The 20,782-nt window shown below is 38.0% G+C and overlaps 1 protein-coding gene across 1 annotated transcript; it reads right to left on the bottom strand.

Annotated features, from left to right (window-relative positions):
* Positions 1 to 378: 378 nt before the first annotated feature.
* On the bottom strand, positions 379 to 20,390 carry LOC114240395 (arrestin domain-containing protein 17). Its single transcript, XM_028170917.2, has 8 exons — positions 20,179 to 20,390; positions 10,934 to 11,086; positions 9,872 to 10,080; positions 8,800 to 8,982; positions 7,554 to 7,739; positions 6,446 to 7,060; positions 5,625 to 5,691; positions 379 to 4,791 (listed from the first exon to the last, which is right to left on the bottom strand). The coding sequence occupies exons 1-8, from the start codon at positions 20,291 to 20,293 to the stop codon at positions 4,736 to 4,738; spliced, it is 1,584 nt and encodes a 527-aa protein (XP_028026718.2). The 5' UTR covers positions 20,294 to 20,390; the 3' UTR covers positions 379 to 4,735.
* Positions 20,391 to 20,782: the final 392 nt, after the last annotated feature.

The raw sequence follows: 20,782 nt of genomic DNA, 5'->3' as shown, positions 1-20,782 counted from the left end.
GCATGCTTAACTGTTTTCGGTTCTTTTTAGTACACAATATGTAGTACAAAATGGCAAACGTCTTATCCATTAGATCACCATAAGATGAATAAAAAGAATAGGAAATTAAATAATGGATCGTCATTCAGTTAAAACATAATAAAAAATTCAGTGAATTTATAATTTGTAATCCTTATCGTACTATGGGATTACAATCGAATACACATTGTGGAAGACAATGATACTCATTCCCAACTGTATTTCTTATAATTTCTGGAATTTCCTAGATTAAATCGTTATTTGTTCCACAGATACACTATAAAGTCATTGACAGAATAATCCGACTCGATCCGATTCATAATTTGGTACAAAAATAACGTTTGAAATAAAAGTCTTAAATTTTGTTCTCTTTTTATTGATAATCAAATCGATTCATTCGTATTCGACACGGTAAACACTAAAACAAAAATGTAGGTGTAACAAAAGTCCTGTTCCATCCAGAAGGCACGGAAACGTTAAACTTATATCATAATTAAAATTCCGTTATTAAATTTCTATTAAAATGCTATCAATATGGGAACCCTGTATTTATTTTCTAGAAGTTTTCGCCATTATTCGAAGTATAGACTTTTTTAAAACACGACTAATTCCCCTATTCAGTGTAGGTATGCATTTTACCATTACAAAGTTTCGAATATACTGTTTTTTGTAGTGGCCGATGATTTTATTCCTTAAACTTTAATATTACTTTAGCAGTTTTGAAAATTATTTAAACTGAACTTGACAATTGATTCGATAAAACAAAGCATCATTTTGAAATTGTTTACGCGTTGCATCTTGAAGCGTTTATTATTTTTCTTTTTCTATGTTCATTGAGTTGAAACTTCTTGATTAGTTGAGGGCAGTTAATCTCTATAATATTTTATTACCAAATATGGTTTATATTTCTTGATAACATTACTAAGTATTGGATCGAACAAGATTTTTGTTACATACGACATATTTTAGTTTTATTACAATATTATAATACAAAATATCTATATGTCAGCATTTAATAAAAGTAACATACTAAAATTTTTGAACACTTTAAATGTGTTGTATAATTTGCAATTTCAAAAAAAGCGCACTATAAAATATCAATTAATTAATTCATTTCTTAATAATTAAAAATATACGTTCAAATTTGAGGTAAGATGAGGTTATCAATAACAATTTTTTTAAAATAGGCACATCAGCGACACATCCAGTGCGCAAAATACAATAAGTATCATATAATAACAAAAAGGTTTTGTTAAAAGTTTTGTGTATTTATTTATACGAGTAAAATTGCATTAGAGTAAACAATGGTAATATTTCATAGAAATTGCGTTCTCTCCCGAAAACGATTACTGACACGACAAGGAAGTGAGCCCGACATTAAATTGGAGGAAAACGAGGCTTGTGGAGAGTATTAAGCGGTAGGCAGCGGCTTGGCTCTGCCCTTGGCATTGCTGAGGTCCATGGGCGACGGTAGCCACTCACCATCAGGTGGGCCGTATGCTCGTCTGCCTACAAAGGCAATAAAAAAAAAAAAAAATTTTTTTTATCAGACCTATGGTTATCAATGTTAAATATTCAAAGAAAAAACCTTTGTCTCCTCTGTATTTGAAATGGTTTGGCACGTTACATAACGCGGTTTGCGTAATTAAGGGTTAAATTTACGATAGAAATCGTCACGTAACGAAATAACGAAATAACGAAAAACTGTTATGCTCCTGGCTCTTAATTAAGCATAAACGAATTTGACCTTTAAACACAGTATAGGGCCCACCTGATGGTCAGTTGTTACCGTCGCCCATGGACTTTAGCAATGCCAGGGGCAGAGCCAAGTCGCTGCCTATCGTTAAGTACTCTCCACAAGCTTCGGATGCGGTCTCCATATTATTATACCCTTTACAAGTAAAAAAGCTGCCAGTAACATTGATTTCTTTAAGAAGAAATATGTAAACTATTATTTAACGTATACAAATGTTAAATAAATCATTGTTAGTTTAATGATTAGGTAATTATAAATGCATTTTCTTAATATTTTGTTTACTCGACAAGTATTTGAAATAAAATAAAAAACGCTTTTATTTGAAGACATTTAAAACATTAATATTATCCAAGTCACCTCAAACTCATAAACGTTTCCAAAATCTTGTCAACTGTGTTTAGCTGGGTGCTGCTTAGTTCGAGTTTTTAATATTCTCGATAGCGTAAAAGTTAACTCAAATTTGTATGGAGTCGGAACGTTTACCCACGTTTGCCGCTAGGGGCGCTGTTCCAACTCTATACGAATTCGAGTTGAATTTTACGCTATAGAGAACGTTAAAAAACTCGAACTAAGCACACTGTAAGATACTTGAAAATATACAGCAAGAATAAAGATCAAGATTTTATGTTCTTTTTTTTTAAAATTGAACTCTTGTAAAATTAGAATATAGCTCTAACAAATAGTTTTATCATTTATGACTTGACTATCTTGAATGAAGTTCTAGTTACACAGCGACCACAAAATTCACATCACAACATTTTTCTCTAAGTTAAGCAACCAATTACTAAGTAATTAGCCTATAATAATATATTTAAGTATTATGCAGGTTAAAATATTCTTTAATTACAAATATTAATTTTCAAATACATATCATGTACTTAACTTACACGATTATAACAAACATATATATATTTTGTTTGATGTACATATAAGCGATGGTTGCAACTAATGGATAGTAATTTTTGTATACAATGAAATGTCTACACTATCCCCAAGTAATACAGACTATATTTCTGTCTTTAAAATTCATCTGGGCCATTCCAAACATTCCAGAGGCACTCTTGAACACAATTTGGAACTTGTTAAGTCGTTTAAGAATTACTTAAGTTTTCTTAAAATTATGTAAAAATATTTGTATATTTAAATGTATTATATAAATTTTATTTTGTACTTTTGTTACTATTTTAAGTTTAAGATAGTTGTACAACTTTTCAAATAACTTAAAGGTTATACAGTTACAATAGTATGTATTTAAGTTAGGCCATGTTCTCACTGAGTTTTAAGTCTTACTAAACACTAAATGCAATCAATAAGTCAAAATAAATGTTTTTTTTCTTATTGCTAAGATGTGTGAATAAGTGGACTTGTTCGCGACCCACCTGGTATTAAGTGACCACCGGAGTGCATAGACATCAGCCGACCAGTAATTACGCATATTACAATTTTTGCCAGTGGTATTTTCGTGTGATCGTCCGTGAGTTTTGGCTGCACCGGGGTCGTGACGAGCGACACACTCAAAATTAGCATCGATGAGCAAGCGTGAGTATCGCCCACCACCATGCTCGTCCTATACTTGTTCGGCAGAACACTTCAATAAACAAAAGCGTTAAGATACGTCTTTGTTTATTGAACTTTATCTCGATGGAGAAACAATAGCTAGGGACGGCGCGTGGAACACATTCGCGTTATATAGGGGAATACCCGTGTTATACGAGGGACTGAAATCGCGTAATATGAACATGCGGTATAAGAGTACTGTGTTGTAAGGGGGATTGGGATTACTGTATTTGATTTCAAAAACCCTGTATCGATTTCCTTGAATTCGATTCAGTAGAATCGAGGCAATTGACATGAGACAATTTCTTCCCGTTACAGTTGCTCGACGTTCGTATTGATCCACGATGTTATAATAAACATTTTATTATTATTCTGTGTACCTACTAGTTTTGACACCCCTGGTTGAATGTTTTTGTTGAAAATTTGACTTTTAGAAATCTCTCTAGAAAAAACGTTTGGGTAGTTCTAGCCGCGGTCAATAGACGTCGCTATAGTTAGAATTTGCTAACAGACTCGTGAGATTCGTTTATTGGATTTTATCTCTTTATTAAACCGTATGTATAATTGTGTAAATAGTTGTGATTTAAAAAAATTTTTACTTAATCTATATAAATTTAAAACAGTTTAAAAATAAATTTAATATTCGAAAAATACGTGATGTAAAAAGTTTACAATAAAAAATATAGGAGTGTGCGTAGTAAATAGTCATTTATAAAAATTGCGCGATTTATAATCTGAGGTAGTTCTAACATGGCACCGGAACATGTGAAACACATTCATTTTCAAATTTCCTTCAATAATATCATTTTAAAACGTCAACGTTTCTCGTAACAATATAATTCTGTTAACACGCATGAATATAAAAATAAAAATACTTTTAAAAAGTAAAAAATAATAATGGTAAAATTCATTTTAATCGTGACGATATATTTTACGTACACGGTAGCATCGAGTACCTGTGTATGTATTGTCAATACATCGATTTATTGCTTTTGCATTTTGCGAAGTCTTATTATGTGATTTTCAAAATGAATGTACACATAGTGTGTATATATATATTTATAGTATCCAATTCGTGATCTCGCGATTAAGAGCCACTTATAAACTCATATCGAGAAATCGGTTACATTGAGTTGTCGCAGTATTATCCTTAATATAAATACCAGATATTAACATATTAAAATGTGCTGTTGTATTACAACGCCACTGTTCTCACAACACGCAAATACGACTTCTGCGGATTATTACAAGTATTAATGACAAAAAAATCGTCACGATTAAAATTTCGTCGGAACCGATTTTAATTAAATTAATTCGGCAGCGACCTTTTATTATTACATAATGTAATGTACTAAATTATATCTTAAACTAATAACGGTGAGGTGTGTTGTCGTGTGGACGTATTCAGTTTTGTTTGTTTGTCGAATCTTTCTCGCGGTAGTTCGGGTTGTAGGCCGGACCTGCAAGAGCTCGGTTCTGATAATCATTTCAATACCTTCACGGATGCAGACACATTAAACACTTTTTTTTTCTACCTATGCTGATAGCCTTGTAGGTGACGTGTAGGTGAGCTCACGGGTCTCAAACCGGGATTGTGCCTAACACTGGGCCTAGCAAGAGCAATGTTTCACAGAATCTACGACCAGTTCGGAAACGCGACTCACTGAGAAGATCCGGCGAGAAACTAAATGGGCTTTGAACACTATTGAGTTAACGACATACAGATATAGCAATACATAAAGGACTTTGAAGATCGGACGGCCGATGGGACGGAAAGATCCTCGAGCGGAGACCACGTACTGGCAAGCACAGAGTGGGACAGCCACTTACCAGATGGGACCTGGTGAGAATCGCTGGGTCACGTTTGGATGCAGGTGGCATTGGACCGGCCGCACTGGATATCAGTCAGAGAGGCCTATGTTCAGCAGTGGACATGATTTTTTTTATTGCCCTTGTAGGCAGACGAGCATACGGCCCACCTGATGGTGAGTGGTTACCGTCGTCCATGGACTTCAGCAATGCCAGGGGCAGAGCCAAGCCGCTGCCTACCGCTTAATACTCTCCGCAAGCCTCGTTTGAAGAAGGACATGTCATAACGCTTGAGAAACACCGTGGAGGGGAGCTCATTCCATAGCCGGATGGTACGTGGCAAAAAAGACCTCACGGCAACGCACTGTAGATGACCGCAGTGGCTTCAGGTTGAATGGATGAACTCTAGGCTGAGGTGATGATGATGAAAGCACTTATTGAACAAGTGTAATAATGACTGGTGAATTTAAAATGGATAACTTACTCGGTTCGCAGTCCGGGGTGGCGGGTTCAGGCGCCGTGGCCGCGGAGTACGGGCTGGCCGGTCTCGGCTGGAAGCAAATTGTTATTTCTAATACGCTTTAATTGGAGCTAATTACGCATGCTAGTAAAGAAATCTTTGAAATATTTGAACGTGATTTTGACTCCTTTCAAAAGGTCGGATTAGCTCGAAATTAAGCGTACTTATCAAAGACCGATGACAATTCAATATATTAAACAGTTAGTATTACTTGTAGTCTATGTTAATAACTTAAAAACGTAAAACATTGATATCTTATTCTATTTTACAATTTTTTCTGTCTATGTCCTAAGTGCCTGTTACAAAGGCTATTATTAAGTAGGAATCCCTCGATCTTGCTCGATATAATATTCAGAAATCTGTAATACCATCACGTTCATAGTTCTCGATGCTCAGAAAGAACACAAAACCTAATGGCATATGTAGTAACTAGCTTTTGCCCGCGACTCCGTCCGCGTGGAATAGTTACTTTGGCATAACGCTAAATTTTACCCCCACTTCTTTTACGTACAAAGTGAAAATAGTTTTTTTATAGATAAATTATAGAATGTTAAGGAGCCATTTAAACCCCTATTTTGAAACATTCTTTATTGGTGCTGCACTTGTATTGGTCTTACCGTGATGTTATATAGCCTGTAGCGTTCCTCAATAAATGGGCTTATCTGACACTGAAAGAATTTTTCAACTCGGACCAATAATTCCTGAGATTAGCGCGTTCAAACAAACAAACTCTTCAGCTTTATAATATTATTAGTATAAATGGTGTAAGTTAACGATCGGCTTACATAAGGCACGTTGCCTCCCTGCGGCAGCAGCGGGATGGTGACCGGGTCTGGCGCCGGGCCGGCGTGACCAGTGAAACCAAAATCACCAGCCTTCAACAACGTCGTCCCAGCTGTGGGCACGGTGAACTTTGGTCCTTCACTCCCTGGGTACGGGGAACTATTTGGGTACGGCACGTTTGGAACTGGCTGTGATGCTGGCATGTTGGCGTTGGGGTACGGTACGTTGTTAGGGTAGGGCTGGTTGGAAGCTGGGAAAGGTTGGTTAGCACCAGGGTACGGCTGGTTTGCGCCTGGGTATGGTTGATTGGCACCAGGGTAAGGCTGATTAGCACCGGGGTAGGGTTGAATTGCACCGGGGTAGGGTTGATTTGCACCAGGGTATGGAGCATTGTTACCCGGATACTGAGGTACAACCGGGTACGAGTTGGGTAAAGGTTGGGTCGTAACAGGAGGTGGTGGGTAACAAGTATTTTGAGGTATATCTTGGATTTTAGGTAACTGGTCTTGTAAGGGATTCCCTACATCATCTTGGAAGCCAACTAGTGGTATAGTTCCGATGGTGATATAGCACAAATCTGACTCATCCTCGTGGCAGCTTGGAACTGTGATGTTGACCTGGAAAAAGTAGTATACTTTATGGTGGATATTGTATTTCGATACATTAAGAAGAAAAACAATGGAATAAAATAGATAGTGTTCTCAGTCCAAACGTTAGTAAGCCTTAGAAGCCCTATGTGCTTCTTGAAGGGATGTGATGAGTGAGATGAGACGTGACTAGGAGATGTAGGGAAATGGTAGTGCAAGGTAAAGGGGGAAAAGGTCGACCGAAGAACACATGGATAGAGTGTGTAAATGACGATATGAGAGAAAAAGAAGGGAGTGTTGAGATGATGGTTGATAGAAGAGAATGGAATAAAAAAAAATACTGTGCCGACCCCACCTAGTGGAATAAGATGGAGTTAAAGAAGAAGAAGATGAGGGTTTTGAAGGAAAGCAAAATTTAGCCACTCCTATTAATTAATAAGGTTATGGAAGAATACTGGTACAGGTCGTATACGCTGGACCCATCTTTAAGATCCTATCGTGGTGTGTATTGAAAAGTACTCACCTTAAACTTATAATTGATATCGATGAACCGACAGCTATCCAAGTTGGGTACGTCTATCGTGGGCACCAACATCTCGACAGCCCAATTCCTCGAGCTGTTCCCGGGCACCGGGCCCTTCTTTAATTCAGCGATGTCCTCTTCCCGGTGGCGGGAGTCCGGCTCCATTTCAGCTCTGAAGGACGTCTCCTGAAATTTATTGGTCATAGTTATAGTTGCGGTCACGTTGACAGGCGAAGTTTATTCTACCTCTCGGAGTTCAGACGAAGTTCGTATATGACGGATATTGCGACAATATTACGTCCGCACATCTAGGGTTTCGACCCAGCCTGGTTTTCCGGGACACTATCGGTAACACCTGGGCGGCCTGACGGGCCATACCGACACGGCTGACGTTCTAGAGACGTTTCGCCTTGAAAGCTCCATCGGTCGGGCGTCCTTGGGGTTAGCCGCGCGTCTGGTTGCAATGCTGACTGCGGTAGCCCCCTTACCCTGCCCGGGTTCTGACCGTAGGAGAGACCGTACGCTTGGGCCAGAGTGTGGGGGAGTCGTTTAGTGGGTAGGGCCCTACATTTTTTTTTATTGCTTAGATGTGTGGATGAGCTCACAGCCCACCTGGTGTTAAGTGGTCACTGGAGCCCATATACATCTACAACGTAAATGCGCCACACACCTTGAGATATAGTTCTAAGTTCTCAGTATTGTCACAACGGCTGCTCCACCCTTCAAACCGAAGCGCATTACTGCTTCACGGCAGAAATAGGCAGAGCAGCGGTACCTACCCGTGCGGATTCACAAGAACAAGTTGGTTTTTATTACACGATGTTATTTCTTCACCGTGGAAGTCAATCGTGAACATTTGTTAAGTACGTATTTTATTAGAAAAATTGGTACCCGCCTGCGGGATTCGAACACCGGTGCATCGCTCGATACGAATGCACCGGACGTCTTATCCTTTGGGCCACGACGACTTCTTTATCTTTGAGCCCACGGTTCGCACTCAATGTCTGCGGGCCGTCCAGTCCCACATACCCCCCGCGCCCTCTGGGCACGTACAATTCGTAGGGGGTTCTGGCCCCAAAATAATAAAAAGGGTCGAAAATAAAAAAAATTAAAAAGCAGGTACTCATTTTTCTAGGAGCAGATATTAGATCTATACATATAATAACTATACATCAAACATCAGTCAGTATTTACAAAAGTCAACTTTGAATTTAGACATGAAGTGATTTTCAGAGATACTACTAACCCTTGTGAGCATGAAAACGATCTCTTCAATTTCCACATTGCTGTTATTGGTACAGCTGACTTCGATGGGCATCATCTGCCCGGGGCAGAATCCTGAAACGGGCAACTTGACCAGGGTCGTTGCGGAGCCTGAACTGACGCACCAACAGCAAAAGCTTTGTTGAAAGTCGAAAGCTATGGGCTCCTGAAAAAGTCCTGTGGTTCAGCAAACAAGCTATGGCCTTATCTAGAGTGAAACATTGGTTATTATAAATTATGAGAAGACGTATCGTGCTGCCAAACTCTTATATACTTTTGGAAGCTTTGAAGGTAGGATTTTATCAAAACGTAATAAGACACATGACCAATACAGACTGAATACTATGGCCCGCCTTAAGACATGAGACCGAAATCTAATTGCATACCTTTAAAAAGTAACGGCTTTTTACCTCACTCAGAAAAAGCTACAGTTGCCGTACTGATCATGGGTCGAAATTTTTCGTTTAGTTCCATTCTTAGATATGAACAGAACAGTATTTTAAAATATCAATCTTTTGACAGCATGAGTAACGGTAGCTTGTTACGACACTTGTAGGCATCTTTGTAGACAGCCGAGCATCTTGATGATATGTGGTTACCATCGCTCACGGACATCAGTAATGCTAGAGGCACAGCCAAGCTGCTGCCTATCGCTGAGCTCTCCCCTCAAACCTCATTTCACAAATCATAGCGCTCAGGAAGGACCATGGAGGGGAAGTTCAAAGCCGTTAAAAAGACAACTTCAAACGTACCGTCGATCAACACAGTGGTTCTAGACAGTATAGATGAACTCTGCTGTGGCGGTGGGCGGTGCCATGGTTAAAACTACATGAAGGGATCATCTCAAGGAGGATTTACTAATATTTATCTAAAAGGAAAAATTTTACTGTAACACTTGTGATATTGTGAGATTGAGGTGAGTGAGGTTATCATCATCCTGGCTATTTCTGCCCCGAACCATTCTCACTTTCCGTGTGAAGGGTGATGGCTGTTACACTGCACTGTTACACACAATTCTCTTGGATTACATTGACCAACATGTCTCTAGTACTTACACGGACGGAAGGAATTAAATTCAAGTCAACGGGAGCTACAATCCTGAACAAAGCCATCTTCTCTTGGTCCAACTTAAAAGCTCGGTCCACAACTATCTTGATTTGGTACCGAATATGGCCATCAGAGTCCTCGAACGATGAGGGACAGTTGACAGGGATCGGACATTCGAAGGAGAACACGTGGTGACCCGGTTGTAAATGATGGTCGCCTAAAATACATTAAGTATCTCTATATTTATTTACTGATTATACTTTTGTTATAAAAGTGTAAAAATGCCGTTTTATAAAAAAAAATACAAACGCTTTTTGTGTTTCCTTATCTTCATGTCAGCTATAAGCAATCAAAGGAAGAATGAGACTGAAGATAGCTTCCGAATTTCTTTTTTCTTCGCAAACTGTTGGAATTGCGGATTGGCGTATAAGGACTACGATGTGTAGTTTTGACTGAAGGTTTTGTAATGTTGTAGAAGTCCGCCTTCCGTGCAAGGTACATAACTAATAATGTAGTCTCTATTCGCAGAGAAATAATGACGAAGATCGATTGACGAGTCTGCGTGGTTCAAATAGACATTTGCTGTATGATGTATCTTTAATGTGATTCATAGTACAAAACCCGTTAAGTCCATTATGAAATATCTTTACACTTACAATCGTAGGGTATTTAAAATTTCAAATTATGGATTTGTTCCGTTGTTGTTTCTATCTGTAGATATATATCATCATGTATATTTGCTGCATTGATTATCATGCAAAAATTGTCATATTAATTTGGACACTTAGTGGACTTTGAAATTAGTGTTTATTATACTCTACCGCGAAGATAGTAACCGAAGTGTTGCGTTTTGGCAACTGAGCGCGGACTGTATTTATTGTTTATTTTACTCTTATATGACAAATTAAAGATTTAATATAAGAGAAATATAAAATTGTTGCGTTGCTTTTGGCGACTAGATTTGAAAGAGACTTGGTGTCATGGCGGACGTCGCTCGCGCTGACATTTTGACGTTCAGAAACTGAACACGGAAATAAAACTAAAGGTTTGCTATCGGTCAGTACTCTTACCGCTGTCACTTCCAGCGAGGTATATCTTCTGCCTGATGTATTCCTCGTAAGACTCGTGTGTGACTGTGTAATGAATGTGGCGATCCCCCTCGCGTCTGCTGCGCTGAGTTGTCCAATGTATCTTACAGAAGCCCTTAATTTTTACGTATATACCTGCAAAATTGTATGAGTTTTTTTTTCGAATTCAAAATAGATTCTCTTGTGACACAAAGTGATTTGCGCGCGCTTTTTTTTATGCTGGCAGACTTGCGGATACTATCGTCACTGCAGCTATTAAAAGCATGGACACATTTCTTTATTATTCGCGCTGCATTTTCTATTATTATCTTAAAGTGCCGATTATTGAACGCATTTTCTAAATTGATTGAAAAGTGTATACTTTTCGACTACTTTTAAGATATTAAGATATTATAAAAGCCTACATGTTTTAAAACTGAAACGAACGCGACCGTAGTAAATTTGAACGTTCAGTGTCATCAGATAAAGTAGGTTAGTAGTCTACGGATTTATAATAATAACTAGATGACCCGGCAGGCTTCGCAGTGCCTCAATCGATAAATAAAATACCTAAACTTTTGGATAAAATAAACTTAAAACAAACAAAAGGAATCTGTCCGACGGAGGTCACATCAGAGATAAACAAAATTGTTATTTTTATTTAATTCCGAGAATTTTCATATTTATCTCCCTTTTAAACCTTCTCTGGACTTCCACAAATAATTCAAGACCACAATTAGCCAAATCGGTCCAGCCGTTCTCGAGTTTTAGCGAGACTAACGAACAGCAATTCATTTTTATATATATAGATAGAAGATAATAGATAATAATAGATAATAATAAATGTTACGTTAAACTGGGACCGATCTAATTATCACGGATAGGTATATTGTTGCCAATAAGCCTGATATTGTGATAATAGATCAGTGTTGGTTGATATCACCATTTCTCATGAGGTGAAGGCAGAAAAGGACAAATAAATAAAATATTTAGACCATTCCCACGAGACAACCGCCATGTGGCATGACGATTCAACCATCATTGTTCCAATAGTTGTGTCGGTTCGCGGTTTAATAGCGAAGAGTTTCGATCAACATCTTTAACTTTCTAGACTTCGATGGACTTTTCTGCTTATCATGTTCTTTGTTGAATAAACGTTTTTCTGGCACTACTCCCGCGCACGAGTACAATTATAATTTAAGAATCCGTAACAAAACCTTGAATCTGATATGCGTTAGATTTGCTTTTGTAATGGAAATAGCTAGCAAGATACTAAGCTGTATACCTGTATACCTACGTTGCGAAAAATATTTCCTCGACGATTTAACTAGGTTTGTAGGATTCGATAATGGGGAGATATATATATATATATATATATATATTTATTGCTTAGATGGGTGGACGAGCTCACAGCCCACCTGGTGTTAAGTGGTTACTGGAGCCCGTAGACATCCACAACGTAAATGCGCCACCCACCTTGAGAATAAGTTCTAAGGTCTCAAGTATAGTTACAACGGCTGCCCCACCCTTCAAACCGAAACGCATTACTGCTTCACAGCAGAAATAGGCAGAGTGGTGGTACCCTCTCGTGCGGACTCACAAGAGGTCCTACCACCAGTAAAAACCAAGCGGGTGAAATTGCTCGGTAGACCAACGATCATTTGAAGTTCCATTTCTTTTTAACTAAATAATATCATGTTATATCTAACTCAACTGCCCTCGTATCAGGTAAGGCCCTCTGACCCAAAACGAAATAAGGAATATAATGTTGCATGTTGAGCACTTTGGATCTAAACCAGCCAACCATGGATGTCAAAACTACCTTAACTTTAGGTTAACAGACATTCAGACACAGTTAGACATTCATTTTTATTTTTTGTTTTGTTATTATTATTATTATTTTAGTTTTATTCCGAAATTGTAGTTATTGTTTTTATAGAAGGAAATCGTAAAGTGTATGTTTGCAAATATAACTTTTTCTCTATAGTAACAAACTCAAATGTAGCTGGACAAATAATTTAGAATGTTTTATTCGAATTCACCAGTTGTTTAATATCAAACTTTGATTAATTAAATCACACGAATGTGAAGTGCGCCAAGTAAAAAAACAATGTAATTAATTTTAATCTAAAATGAAGAGTTTTTTTTTTTGTCAGGAGGAAATCACCGGACTTCCGCCCTCCACTGGGGATGGAAGGCGAGGCATGTCGGAGTTGAACCGACTAAAACCTACTGTCGCTCAACAACCAGCATCCAAACCTCGCATGAGACAGAACTCATGAAAAGGCAAAGGGGGGAAAGTGAAGCGTTTAGTGCGCAGCACATCTCTCCCATCACCCTCCCCCTCGGGACGCCGGACTGGCGGTCGGCCCTCTCGGTCAGCAGGCTATCCGAAGCCCGCCTAGATGGCACCGGTTAGAATGGTCTACCCTCGGAATACCCCGCTGGGTCAGCACCAGCGTGGGTTGAGGATAGCCGGCCTTCCATCACCCGGATGCTCTTGCATAAAACGCGTGCAGAGCAGCTTGCACGTCGTCTTCTTAGGTCCCCTTCGCCGGTCCCCAGGCCGACATGTGAGGGAGACCTGAAACACTTAGAGGGCCAGGGCTTGGGCGAAATCCGCCTCCCTGGCCCCAGCTCGACGGCGGCGGGCCTGCGCGTCTCTCACGCGCCCCGCTGCCTCCAAAATGAAGAGTTAGTAGTATGTTCACGGCGTTTAATTAAAGCTATAAGCGGTGTGATATGACCCTATCCGTTTTTGACATTCCATGTATTCATTCATTCGTTCATTCCAAGAGAGATAAAGTTTCATTCTTCTAAGAAAACGTCGTAGGTATAGTGAACTATAGTAACTCTTATGTAACGACACTATCGTTTTGAATCCTTTTTGTTTAATTTTGTTTATTTTTGTCGCGTCAGAAAAAGAATGTATTTCAATTGTTTAACTGTCCAACTTGCAATTCAAGTCGGGCCTTCCCTGCCACTTTTTTCTACCAAACGGCTTCGGCTTGTGCGTGCCGAGAATCCTAAAGAGTTGTTTTTATCAAAATACAATTTCTCAGCTCATTAGATCCTTTAAAACGATTTTATTTTTTCCAAATCAACGACATTTACTTTTTTTTGGGGAACATGCTGAACATTTGAAATAGCCTGATACGTCGCAAAATGCTTGACAGGGTTTTTGAGCATTATAGGTGCCAGCTATCTGTTTAGACGAGTAATTCTTCTCGCTAATATCTATTATTGCTTCCCTTGTATATTTATCACAAATTTTATTCTGCACATTTTTATTTTGCTGTGCTTAAAATATAACCTACAAACGCAAAGACAGTCTATACATATATGACGGAGGAAAAACGCTGAAGGAATGTTTTTAAAAAGTGTGACGTCAGCATTGTTGACGTCACGGTCATTAAGTTCTCGATGATGACTCATATTTGGGCTTCCAAAACAAAACTTCACGAGAACTGCGTATATTGCACGAGAAGCATAACAACGTTACAGAGAGATCCGTACTGTACTACGGCTCGGACACGAATGAATCAACGCTAGACAGCACGGCCGTATTTATAGGACTTTACACGTCAGCGTGTTGACAAGTATTAAACACGCGAGCGTGTTTACAAGATTTTAAAGTATTGAAATTACAATAAAAGGGACTGTTTAACATCAATTTCTTATCACAGAGTAATTAGTTGATGATCAGCAGGTAAATAGTCATATTTGCGCCGACACGGCCATACTGACAGGCGGTGCGCGCTCTGCACCGGCCTCGTTGATTCTCGTAGGTTTTTTCTTTGATTCTCATTGACCTGCAGGAATAAAAAGTTTCTCTGAGTAGCGCATCTGTTATACTTGCGTTACTTGTAACTATGTAGGTTTGAGACTTATTAATGCGATTTGATTGTAGGGTTCTCGGAGGGTATCGTAGGGTTCTCGGAGGGTATCGTAGGGTTCTCGGAGGGTATCGTAGGGTTCTCGGAGGGTATCGTAGGGTTCTCGTAGAGTTCTCGGCGGTTCTCGTAGAGTTCTCGGCGGTTCTCGTAGAGTTCTCGGCGGTTCTCGTAGAGTTCTCGGCGGTTCTCGTAGAGTTCTCGGCGGTTCTCGTAGAGTTCTCGGCGGTTCTCGTAGAGTTCTCGGCGGTTCTCGTAGATTTATTTAAGGTGTTCGGATAAGGATGTTGTGTAGTGTGATGTTGTGGCGTACACTGTGGTACTTATGTAGTGGGCGTACACTGTGGTACTTATGTAGTGGGCGTACACTGTGGTACTTATGTAGTGGGCGTACACTGTGGTACTTATGTAGTGGGCGTACACTGTGGTACTTATGTAGTGGGCGTACACTGTGGTACTTATGTAGTGGGCGTACACTGTGGTACTTAAGTAGTGGAATTTTAGTAATCAAAAATAAAAACTTATCTTTGAGTGTTGATTTTGTTGCTCGACCATGCTGATTTGTGAAGTAGATGTATAGGCTCATCGGCTGTTTCTGGGGGGTAGACTTCTTCCGCCGATATGGTTAAATGGTCTCCAGGTTGTTGCTGAGCGGAGGCGGCATGTGATCCCACTTCTGATGACGGAGGAGAAACGCTGAAGGAATGTTTTTAAAAAGTGTGACGTCAGCATTGTTGACGTCACGGTCATTAAGTTCTCGATGATGACTCATATTTGGGCTTCCAAAACAAAACTTCACGAGAACTGCGTATATTGCACGAGAAGCATAACAACGTTACAGAGAGATCCGTACTGTACTACGGCTCGGACACGAATGAATCAACGCTAGACAGCACGGCCGTATTTATAGGACTTTACACGTCAGCGTGTTGACAAGTATTAAACACGCGAGCGTGTTTACAAGATTTTAAAGTATTGAAATTACAATAAAAGGGACTGTTTAACATCAATTTCTTATCACAGAGTAATTAGTTGATGATCAGTAGGTAAATAGTCATATTTGCGCCGACATATATGTATGAAAAAATAGATACAGCCTTCTTAATTATGTCACCGACGAGTAAGTAGTAATACTAGGATTACTAGGTTCAGATGTAAGTATAAAGTTAATCTATTTATTTTTTAGCCAAGCATGTGTATCAACAAATATACCGCTAGTACTAGGTGGTGGTAGGACCTCTTGTGAGTCCGCGCGGGTAGCTAGGGCGGATCCAGCTTTGGCGCCAGGAGGGAGTCATATAGTCAAATTTTCGATGCGCTCGTTCCCAAACGCTTGCCATCATACAAAGTTATTATATTATATTAAATTAATTAAATATTGAAGGTATGTAGTTACATAAAATCTGTATAGTGACAAAATATATAAATAAAATCATTATGTTCAATTAGTGGTTCACCTAAGTCCTGGAACCAGCTCAGGGGGGGGGGTCATGACCCCATGACCCCCCCCCTGGATCCGCCGTTGGCGGGTAGGTACCACCGTCCCCTGCCTATTTCTGCCGTGAAGCAGTAATGCGTTTCGGTTTGAAGGGCGGGGCAGCCGTTGTAACAACTATATGGGTGGCACATTTACGTTGTAGATGTTAATGGGCTCCAGTAACCACTTAACACCAGGTATGCTGTGAGCTCGTCCAACCATCTAAGCAATAAAAAAATAGTACAAAAAAGTTTTGCGATAACGAGAGAAATACAAAAAATCATGCAATTAGTTATACTTGTTAGTTTGACAAAATTATCTTTTTAAATAGCCGTTCCTAATTTTATGACCACCGCCGTAAAAAAATTTATGTTCAAAATATCGTAAGTACAATTCAGGCACCTGTCATATATTTCGGGTTCTATGATAGTTATCGCTACAAGCTACATTTAGACCATTCTTTCTAATGATCCATCAGCTACTACTCAGTCATAATCCGTTCATAGTAACACACCTTATGAGGTATATTGAGGTACATTCATTAGGTGGGCAATGTCAATTGAATTAATGAGATCGTACTGTTTAAGGTCGTAAGCTTCTTTTTCAACTCTCACAAAATTCGACCATGGGATTCAAACAAAAGGCACGTCTCTATATTTGAGTCGTCTATTATCAAAGGTGGCAATCTGTGCATTAGGACAAAAAAATTTTATTGATATGTCAATTCAGATTGATTTGAATATAATCGTCTCCTTCAAAGAATACGGTTCAAAACCTGCATTAAATAAAGGTTAATAGTTAACCTGTTATTTATCTAAGATGTCGTTCCGAAGAGTTTTGTGACTGCCAATGGAATACAAAGTCAATAATTCGTTTTTCTGATTTACCAATCATTGTCCAAAAGTCAGATTGCCGGCTTTGATAATAGTCGACTCATTTATAAAACGTGTTTAATTGGTCGCGGCTCGACCAATTAAAAACGTTTGTATGTAGTTTAGCCCATGTGGATGGTACAAAGTCAAGGTTGTAGTTTTATTGATTCTTATTTTAATAGATTGTTTATTTTTTCGAGTGTGGCCTTGACTTTTGTTACTATGCGCAGTGTGGCCTTGACTTTTGTTACTATCGGGAACGCCTCAACCATTGGATGAATGCTGAAGTTTTTTTTGGATCGAGTATTGTACGTTTTTCGGCAAGTGTACCTGGCGTGAATTGATTAAGCTTGTGGTTAATAAATATAACGTGAATGTCACCATTCACACAAGACTGAAGTCTGTTATACATTAGTATCCTACACTTCAAACTGTAAGGCTTGAGCTTTGCGTATTAATTAGGGAGTTGATAAAACAAACCAATGCAGCCCTGTGATACCACTTTTAAATAATTATTTATATTTTTTTCAATTTGCCTTTTTTATTAAATTATGACATACTCACAATATTTTTACTTTATTGTTTAGATGGGTGGACGAGCTCACGGCCCACCTGGTGTTAAGTGGTTACTGAAACCCATAGGTATCTACAGTGTAAATGCCGCTGCCACCCACCTTGAGATGGGAGTTTTAAGGCCTGTTTTTACAGTACTAATAAATGTTACCTAGTACCCATAACTTATACTTTACTATATACTATGCTTTACTACATAATTTCTTTAACTATTTACTTAAAGAAATTATGTAGTAAGAGTTGACAGCATTGATAGGTTTTTTAGTATAATATGTTTAGTACGTTATTGTGGAAATGATTTAAAATTTTACACCGCCTACAAATGATTTTGTTTCTGAATTAAGGCACTAAAATATTTGATTTGTCTTCAATTTTAGTGCTGTATAAGGAGATTAGAGCCCTTCTATGTATGTCTTTAATTATATAATAAGAATATAAATCCTATATATAGTCAGTTAGTTTATAGGTAGTTAGTCAGTTCTCATTCTTTCTACACCACCCTTCAGATTACAATTACACTTGTCCGGAGCTTATAATTTAAGTTAATCTTAATATGATTCTTTTTTATTTATTTTTTTATTGCTAGATTGGTAGACGAGCTCACAGCCCACCTGGTGTTAAGTGGTTACTGGAGCCCATAGACATCTACGACGTAAATGCGCCACCCACTTTGAGATATAAGTTCTAAGGTCTCAAGTATTTTTACAGCGGCTGCCCCACCCTTCAAACCGAAACGCATTACTGCTTCACGGCAGAAATAGGCAGGGCGGTGGTACCTACCCGCGCGGACTCACAAGAGATCCTACCACCACTAATTACGCAAATTATAATTTTGCGGGTTTGATTTTTATTACACGATGTTATTCCTTCACGGTGGAAGTCAATCGTGAACATTTGTTGAGTACGTATTTCATTAGAAAAATTTGTACCCGTCTGAGATTCGAACACCGTCGTATCGCTCGACACGAATGCACCGGACGTCTTATCCCTGAGGCCACGACGGATTCTATTTAGAACAGTCTTTTATCAATTATTTTCGTATCAGTACAGTTTTATAATGTTTACAATCATTGCAGTATTTTTAAATGTGATTTTTATGAACTATCAAACATCATCTTCATATTACCCTAATCCCACTATATGGGGGGGTCAGGGCAGCATGCCCTCTTTTTATTTCAGGCCTTTCATGTGTCTTCTCTGCACTCAAACCCTTTTCACTCATATTCTCTTTCTCCAGCCATCCAAATCATTTTAGAGGGCCTCCTCACATTACTGACTATCAAACATTACATACAGAATAAAGCATAGATGTGTGTTGTACTTTCTTCAGTTTTAGCAAATCATACACAAGATTAAATCTACTTTTATGATCTAATTCCATATTAGTTATTTCCTTTTATTATTTCTGTAATTTTTAAAACTATAATATTTTCATTATCACAGAAGACTGATGTTGTTCATCGTATTTTAATATTATGCTAATAATCAAATTTTGTTCTTCTTTAGACATATAAATATGAATTTTAACTATTTTACTTAACTAAATATGTAAAGCAATTTTAAAAAATTACAACAAAAGAAACACAAATAGAAATTGTATCAAAGGAAAAACATTAATTGGAATATCTTCTATTATCTAATTGGAATGTCTTAATAAATTATTTGTTAACTTCAAGTATATTTAGTTAATTTCAAGTATTTATGGTACTTAGCAGATTATTTATATTTATCCCCTGGGAGGCAGGAGTCACTAGATAGAGAATACTATGACTAAACCACTAGGGCTTAGCAAAATATTTATATTGAGCTTTCATATTTAGGAGTTTAAATTACAAAAAAAAAAAACAATTTATACTATAGAAGCAGACTAGGAACTTCTGACCAGTTCTGATCAGACCAATAGAAGTTGTTGTGCTTCGCTGAATTAAGTTTGGTTTTCATCAATGCCATACTTTTTATTCGGGAGTGGTTGTTAACATTCCACTCAATCTTAATAGTATATTTTATCAAATTTTGTTTGTTCCCTACAGAAGTATTTTTTTATTATTTTAGAGGTAAATGTAATTTTTTTTAAATTCCTAGTTTTTTTTTTCAAAATGTGCGATTTTATTCAAAATGTATGGTTGATATTATTACACAAAAACATACTGCGTGCATTTATTTGTATTAATATCAATAGCAAACGAGCACAGGGAACACCCGCTGTTAAGCCATTATCGAAGTATATGTATTTTAATATTAAGAAAATGTACATACTTATCATAAACTAATTTTACTTAAGATTTCAAAGATGCCGATAACAGATCTTAAAAACAAAAAATGATACTTTTACGGGCATTGAAGTCACTCTTATATCATGCGTATCCATGAATTTTCTGTATTAATTCTTTAAGTTTCAAATATTTTGGGGCGGTCTAAGTCTCAAGGTCTTACCGCGGAATGTTTTAACAGTTTCCTGATCAAATTCCAATCGGCCGCAAAGCCTCTGACCAGGGTAATAAACGCCATTTTCACTATTTAAAATTATACGTCCATCACTGAAACCCATTATGTTTTAATACGTTTTCAAATTAATAATTAATTTTGCACATAAAATACCGCACACTACACTTCGCCAATTAGCAAAACTGACAATGACATTGACAACAATTGACATTTGACAGTTACGTAAAATTTATGAGCCGTAAATTCTTTGTGGGAAAAGCGTACCGCATAGTCTACGAGACTCGGAACCCTTTGGCGGGAACGCGAGCAGCGAAGTTTTGTGAATTATTTTAATTTGTTAATTTAGTATTTGAGTCGTCTATTATCAAAGGTGGCAATCTGTGCATTTGAATAAGAAAATGTTATTGATATGTCAATACAGATTGATTTGAATATAATCGTCTCCTTCAAAGAATACGGTTCAAAACCTGCATTAAATAAAGGTTAATACTTAACCTGTTATTTATCTAAGATGTCGTTCAGAAGAGTTTTGTGGCTGCCAATGGAATATAAAGTCAATAATTCGTTTTTCTGATTTACCAATAATTGTCCA

This window comes from Bombyx mandarina, chromosome 21, assembly GCF_030267445.1.
Source record: "Bombyx mandarina strain Sakado chromosome 21, ASM3026744v2".
Taxonomy (NCBI): Eukaryota; Metazoa; Arthropoda; class Insecta; order Lepidoptera; family Bombycidae; genus Bombyx; species Bombyx mandarina.
The sequence above is the reverse complement of the archived record's forward strand: the minus strand, read 5'-3'. Positions and strand labels throughout refer to the sequence as shown.

Excerpts from the sequence above, each read along its gene's own strand:
- LOC114240395 (XM_028170917.2), bottom strand. The coding sequence starts at position 20,293 with ATGGGTTTCAGTGATGGACGTATAATTTTAAATAGTGAAAATGGCGTT. Across the intron at positions 11,087-20,178 it reads AACTGTTAAAACATTCCGCG|GTATATACGTAAAAATTAAG; the intron begins GTAAGACCTTGA and ends ACAATTTTGCAG. Across the intron at positions 4,792-5,624 it reads CACCCCGGACTGCGAACCGA|GTCCGGCCTACAACCCGAAC; the intron begins GTAAGTTATCCA and ends GAGCTCTTGCAG.